The 7,595-nt window shown below is 36.8% G+C and overlaps 2 protein-coding genes across 4 annotated transcripts in view; one reads left to right on the plus strand and one right to left on the minus strand.

Moving 5' to 3' along the window:
• Window positions 1-177, plus strand: part of LOC110114884 (protein MULTIPOLAR SPINDLE 1) — a 22,961-nt gene extending 22,784 nt beyond the window's left edge. For all 3 annotated transcript variants that reach the window (XM_028700289.1, XM_028700290.1, XM_028700292.1), the window contains one exon: window positions 52-177. In XM_028700289.1, coding sequence (XP_028556122.1) covers window positions 52-82 — 31 coding nt within the window. In that variant the 3' untranslated portion in view covers window positions 83-177. The remainder of the gene's footprint in view (window positions 1-51) is intronic.
• LOC110114887 (probable enoyl-CoA hydratase 1, peroxisomal) overlaps window positions 1-7,523 on the minus strand; it is a 7,815-nt gene extending 292 nt beyond the window's left edge. The window contains exons 1-2 of the mRNA XM_020847916.2: window positions 7,033-7,523; window positions 109-391 (exon numbers count right to left, since the gene is read on the minus strand). Coding sequence (XP_020703575.1) covers window positions 109-391; window positions 7,033-7,460 — 711 coding nt within the window. The 5' untranslated portion in view covers window positions 7,461-7,523. The remainder of the gene's footprint in view (window positions 1-108; window positions 392-7,032) is intronic.
• Window positions 7,524-7,595: the final 72 nt, after the last annotated feature.

Here is a 7,595-nt window from a genome sequence, read left to right on the forward strand (position 1 = left end):
GGAATGTTATTTAGGTTTCATTTGAGACGATTTTCTTGCTGCTTCTTACAGCAACACGGACGGACGGACGGATGCTAATTAAGACATAATAAGATTTAGAAGGCTAACCTTTTCAAGTATAAGGGCATTGTTGAGATCCAACTTGAGGCCATCATTTATGACAGATTTGTACCTCAACACCATATCTCTGTTGTTCCTTAAAATGCTTTCTGCAACCTCTATGGCTGTATTCAACACATGAGGGTTGTCAACAACCTGGTTAACAAGGCCCCACCTCTCTGCCATTTCTGCAGTTATAGGCATGCAGCTCAAGGAGGCTTGTCTTGCTCGGTTTGGTCCTATTACACGACCCAGCTTTTGTGAAAGACCCCATGAAGGAAATATCCCAAACCTGAACTTAGAACATGATAATACAGTGTACAAACCCTAAACAAAAGAATTAACTCTATTTTTTTTTATTAAATTTTTTTAATATATTTCGAGATGATATATTAACCATTAAAAAGTGCAAAATTTTATTCAATAGTATCACAGTGATCCAATTTAATCTCTTGATCCAAGGTTGAAAATGACAGTTAAAGTTAACACCAAAAATTAAATGTGAGAATATTTTAGATGGTACAAGTGTATGCAAGGTTATATTTCTTTTATGTTGCTCTATTTTGCCATTTACTAAAATTTTTTTTTATATGCTTTTCAATTTAAAACTTGCCTATATTAAATTTTCGTGCCAAAATTTTAAAAGCAAGAGATGAGGAAAATCATGAAGTAGATAAAGGTTAAACAACAATAGACTGATGAAGTTCAAAACAGAGGCAAACGTTAGTAATGAATTTTTTATTCAAACTTTGTGCCTCATAAGGCTTAAACTTTATAACTCATAAGGCCTAAACTTTGTGATTCATGAGGCTAGTGATTATTAAGGAATACGAATTAAAAATATATTATTTTGATAAAAAAGCATCTGCCTCATTTAATTCAATGATTATCACATTTGTGAGTAAAGCCGTTGTGACACAATTCCGACTCTCTTTCCACATTCAGTTCTGCAGAAATTTTGATTAGATACTAGAGACCGGAAAATACATTTGTCCAAAAGAAAAGGATGGTTTAAATTGATGATACTGTTGCCTTATTGCAGTATCTATTTTTAAATAATGGAAGATGTTTTTTTCATTAATCAAAGTTTAATGATATTAGTATCAGCTTGGCCATTTCTTTTAGTAGTAGGGTGCACTTACCAACCATACTAGTTGACCTCAATTTTTTTAACATAAATTGATTAAGTAGTTGGGTGCATTTCAGTTTAAAATAAAATGCAAAGATATTCAAATTCAACCTGCATAAATAAACATTTTTCACTCAGATCAATAAAAGACTTGATGTAGAACTAGATATGCAGATGACAATGAATTGGAAATTCCTCGTACTTTAACAGAGCTTAACAAATTATTAATTCACCCTGAACTTAAGCAATGTCTTCATCATGCAAGAGGGTAATCAAGTTTAAGCAATCAATCACAAGCTAATAGGAGGACCAATAGATAATCAAATAAAATAATGTCATGCTCGCGTGATGTTTCAGAAACAATCCCCAAATTAACCAATAGATTAGTCACTACAAAGACCCACTCTCACGACACTCTTGGTATGGGCTACGCGGATAAGTTTTCACAATAAAATGATGCCACGATTGAGGATGGATCAAAAGGTGCAAGTGGGGGAAAGAGTTTACCCGCAAAGACGAAGATGCTAAACCACGACAAAGTTAATTGGATGTCTCGGTGGGAAGGACAGCACTATGAATCCTTTCACACGCTTGGACAGCATTCTGTCGTCCTTGGAAATTTGGACAACAGCTGTGTGGTTGTAGAAATCAGTAACAGCGAGTACCAGACTTGGAAAATGACTGAATCTGTGTATCACCAGCAGGTAGCTGACCTTAGGATGACTTGGGAGAGAAATAGCAAGCAATTGACAGTAGGAAAATAGCAACCATCATCATTAGATGGCATCCGAAACAACGAGACAACAAATAGAAGAAATCTGGGTCCAAGATTTATGTCTTGAAGATTTTTATAATTATGGCAAGGCTCAAGGAGGGGAGGGGGTCGGCCCAGTCAATTAATTGGGGCTGATTTGGGGCTTTAATTGGGTTGCCAATTTCAGCATATTGGCTAAGGAAATAGGATATAATTCAGATTTCCAATCAATAATCAGATTTGAGGATGGGTATATCCTTCCAAATATAGCCAAATAATTTAGGAAAGGAAATCAAATTTGAATTCAGTTTTCCAAAATTAAGCAAGGCTAATTTAGGAAGGAGAATTAATAAGGATTCTTCAATTAAATTTCATATTTATGAATAGGGGTACCTTTCCAAAAATGATCCAATAATTTAGGAAAGGAATTCAAGGCTCAAGGAGAATTCAAATTTTGAATTCAGATTTCCAGAAATTAAGCTAGGTCAATTTATGAAGGAGAATTATTGAGTATTCTTCATTTAAATTTCTGATTTATTGATGAGGATACATTTCCAAAAATAATCCAACAATTTAGGAAGGGATTGAAGACTCGAGGAGAATTCAAATTTTGAATTTAGATTTCCAAAAATTAAGCTAAACTAATTTATGAAGGAGAGTTAATGAGAATTCTTCATTTAAATTTTAGATTTATTGATGGGGATACCTTTCTAAAAATAGTCCAAAAATTTAGGAAAGGGATTGAAGGCTTAAGGATAATTCAAATTTTGAATTCAAATTTCCCAGATTAGTGCTAGGTTAATTTAGGAAATGTTGGAGAATCAATTTGGAGAAATAAAAGTGGGGAGAAGAGGTCATGAAAGTTTCAGATCTATTGACGGGTCTTGTTTTGCCATCACATAGGGACTTCACGTGCGCTCTCACAAAAACTCTAAAACGAACCAAAACATAAAGTGAAGAAATTTCCATTCATCATAATCATCATCCTTCCCAAGGGGGAGGTGGCCTATAAATAGACAAAATACAATAAAAAATCAAATGACAAAAGTTCCCCATGGGGTCACACAAACCTACTACTTCAAGTGAGAGTAAAAATTAAAAATTACATATAATAAATCAAATACAAAAAATTGCTCAGAAATAGAGCAATCTGATCCTAGTTGTAGATCTCCGGCCCTTCCTTTAATAAACTTCCTACGGACGGATGTCCTCATCATTCTGCCGGGATGGAAAAGAGCTCGACTCCGTCAAGTATGCATCCCGGGTGCTCTCATAGATCTTTAGTGCATCTAGGTCAATCCTCTGGAGCTCCTCGCACTTTAGCCAAGTGTCCTCTGTCTCCGGTTTACCTCTCCACCTAACTAAGTACCTCCTTCGTCCACCCTCTTTTGTAGAAATGATGTCATTGTTTAAAATCATGTCAACTTTCTCCGCAATAGGTGATTTAGAAATATTTGGAAGTGGAGAAATACTTGGGTTCTCCACCTTAGGTTCTCACATGGTGGGGTCACAAAAGGCTTAGTATGTAGTGGATAACTCTAGGCCCTCATAGGATACTAAATCTTCAATGTTAAAAGAGGGATTGTTATTGAAATCTGCAGGCATATCCACCACATAGGCATTATCATTAATTTTCTTGATTATTTTAAATGGTCATGTACTTTTAACAAATAATTTCTTAACAAACTCTTTTGGAAACCGTTCCAGACGGATTTGGACCATCATCGAATCACCCAAATCGAATGTCTTAAATCTTCGTTTAAGATCATCATGAAGTTTATAATTTGCATTACTCTGTTTAATTCGACGTGTAATTTTCTTATGTAAATTATGCAAATGAAGATGCAGACTCAGAAATCCTATACCTAAGGCACATGGGTATGAGATCTAAAGGTTGCCTAGGCTTGTACCCATAAACAATCTTAGCAAGACTCAAACCAGTAGTGCAATTCACAGAATTATTATAAGCAAACTCAGCTGTGGGTAGCTTGGTATCATAGTCTTTAATGTGCTCACCTACTAGGGTCCTCAATAAATTTCCTAGACTCCTATTGACCACTTCAGTTTAGCCATCAGTCTGAGAATGAAAAGCTGTGAAAAACTGCACTTTAGTTCCCATTTTCATCCATAGGGTCTTCTAAAAATAATTCATCAATTTGACATCCACATCAGATACAATAATCTTGGGAAAACTATGTAATCTAACAACCTTATCAAAATACAGCTCGATAATGAGTGAGGCATCGGATGTTTTGGAGCAATGTAGGAAATGTGTCATCTTGGAGAAGCGGTCCACTACGACACATATGACATCATTCCTACGGGGAGTCTTGGGCAGGCCAAGAACGAAGTCCATGTTGACATCCTGCCATGGACAACTGGGAATTGGTTATGGGATTTAGAGACCTGTGTTCTGTTTTCGTTGCTTAGCCAGTTGACACGTGTGCCATCTACTAACCATCTTGCCCACATATTTCTTCAAGCTAGGCCAGAAGAAACGGTACTCTACAGCCTCAATAGTTCTGTCACGACCGAAATGTCCAGCGAGACCTCCGGCATGAAGTTCTCAAACGAGAAATTCCCTATGGGAAGTGCTTGGATTGCAAAGCTTCCAAACATTGAATAAATATCCATCCTCAAGAAGAACATCATCCACAAGTCACTTGCTGCCTGTGGACAAAGGGGAATCAATCTCCTTGAAGTCAGGGCACTCCAAATAATCCTCTCTGACTTGCTCAAACCCAATGACTTCTGTCCTCATCTCAGTAGTAGTCATTATGTGATGACTGAGGGCATAGACAGCCTTATTCTTAACTCCTGCTTTGTGTCTAAGTGTGTAAGTGTGTAAGTGTACTTCTATAAGAACTCTACCCAACGACTATGGTGTGCATTCAACTTCTTTTTGGAAGTTGATACAATGAAGAGCCTCGTGATTCGAAAAAATAACGAACTCCTGTGAGGCAGGTAGCGTCTCCAATATCGTAAAGACTGTGGGACAAGCCGAGTTCAAGCTTGTCTTTTGAGCTCAACTCGAGCTCGTGCCTACCTTCTGCCTGACGAGCCGAACTCGATAAGGTCACTACTCAACTCGACTCGACTCGTTTACACCCTTAGAACACATAAACTCATTTTAAAGGCATACTAAGTGTAAAATAGGAGCAAATAGAGATCAAAACACAAGAAGACAAGATAATAATCATCTTAAATAAAAGTGTAAACAAAGAATAAAAATTACGTAGGAAAATAAGAGCTTTCCGATGAAATACGTGAGCTCGAGCAGAAAAAAAAATATACTATGGGCTACTCGCAACACAAGCCTCTGCAGTGAGCAAACTGTCGTAGTTACTTACGATCCAACAAAAAGAACGTCATTAAATGTTCCTGACTTTCAATCCAACAATGAATGTTGTCGAAGAAGGCTGACTTCCGCTCAAGCACGGAACATTGTCGGCTCGAGCACGAAATGTTGTCAAAGAAGGCTGACTTCCGCTCGAGTACATAACGTCGTCGAAGGAGGCAAAGAAGATGGTGAATAGAGGCGAAGTCAAACAGGAACGAAATGAGTATAGACACCGCTCAACATTAGGTTAAGGTTTTAAAAAACTTTATTTCTTATTATTTCGATGCGAACGCCCAACAAAATTGAGGTGAAGCACGCCTCAGTCAATTTTACGCCTAACGAAAACATATCTGGCGTCTTCTTCAATATGCTGCAGGGATGAATTGCGTTGAGGTATGCCTTTGATTGGGAAATTTTAAACAATGTCAAACCCACAACTAACATGAATATTTTTTAAATCTTCTACTACTCTATCAATATCCATTTAAATCTCCTCTAATAAAACTCTTTTTTAAGCGGTATCATTTGTATTAATTCTTCTAATTCATTTTTAAATTTTTAAATTTTAAATTTTGAATATATATCTAAACTTAATTGAGAAGCATAAGCACTTAGAATATTAATATTCTTAGCATCACAATAATCTTTAAAGTTATAATTCTATCTCAAATTCAATTAATTTCTACATTTATAATCAAATCTATATTATATTCAAAACTATCAATTCATTTAATCTTTTTTTCAACCTATTTAATTTCTTGAATATGTAGAATATTTATCTTCTTATGAATCATAATATTTATTAATTTCATTAATTTGACAATACTAAATCTATATTTTAAGTTTCCATCCTAATTATGATTTCATGAACTAATTTTTTTGCCCATATACATCCATAATATGGATACCCTTGTTTATTTAGCAGTGCAACTAGGATTCAGTGCAAAGCCATTGCACACTTTTCTATATTTAGGTCATACAGAATGACGCTTCTAGGGAGCGCCCTAGCATTAACATAGTGTATTATATAACAAAATTTTGAATCACAAGCATAACTTGAGTTAATTTCAAAATTTTGAATTTAAACAAAAATATTGATGTGAAAAGAACAACTTCAACCTTGGCGCAATGTGTGGAGCATGTTTTGAAATAGTCTCTAAAAATTCCAACAACTACACTCCTCACACTAGCGCAGCGCGCATCCCTTTCCCACCATCATTAACTACAATGATAAACGCTATGATCCTCCACTCTCTCCAACTCCAATCAAGTTGGACACCCATACTCTTTAGAATAATAATCACCCAAATCAACACCAGCCATAAACCTTTCCAAATGATAAACTAGCTCAACCTTGTCACTCAGCCTACCCCATCCCATCTAAGTAGCTCATCTCACCCCACATCCATGCCCTATCATTACAAACTCTCCCATTATTCTCATAAGACTACGCACGAAAAGATGATATGATTGCCCAAGTAGCAACCCTTACCACTACTAGGCTAGGTAAAATAAGACGTTTAGAAAGAAATAAATATTTCACATGATAAATATATTTAGATTTCGAAGAATACTTATGAAGATTATAAAATAATAATCATATCATTAAATTATGTTAAGCAATAAAATTTCGAAGGCCATTGACCAGTAAAAAAGATAAGAAGAAGCTGTTCATTCCCAATCTAATCATTTAGGCCTGCATACACTTACTTGGAGTGAGTATCAATGAATTTAGTGTCCCTTCCAGCAACGATGATGTCGCATGCAAGCGCAATCTCAAATCCCGCCGTCACAGCAAACCCAGCCACGGCACCTATAATCGGCTTGCGACAACGCTCCATTTGAATGACAAGATCCGTCTCCTGATCATTGACATCCCCCTTGAAAACATCCTCCGCCGCAGTCAGATCGATCCCGGAACAGAACGCCCGTCCCCTTCCGAAAATCACCACTGCACCCACCGCTGGATCGCCATCGAGGCTTTTGAAGATCCTCGCTAGATCAACCAGCATCGGTCGCGTTAACGAGTTTAGAGACCCCGGCCGGTTGATGGTGACCACGGCGACGCCAGAGGGTTGGTAATCGACGAGAATCAGGTTTTCCGGCGAAGAGGAAGCGGGGGAAGGCGGGGAAGCCATTTCCAAAGACAGAGGACTCTGAGTGCTTGCAGTATGGGATGATAAAGGTTTTTTATTAAAGAACCCCGCTGATGAGTGAGCGGTTACTTTCTTTAATAATAACTTTGGAACATTTAAAGAAAATATAGTTTTTTT

Source organism: Dendrobium catenatum, unplaced genomic scaffold (genome assembly GCF_001605985.2).
Source record: "Dendrobium catenatum unplaced genomic scaffold, ASM160598v2 fragScaff_scaffold_133, whole genome shotgun sequence".
NCBI lineage: Eukaryota > Viridiplantae > Streptophyta > Magnoliopsida > Asparagales > Orchidaceae > Dendrobium > Dendrobium catenatum.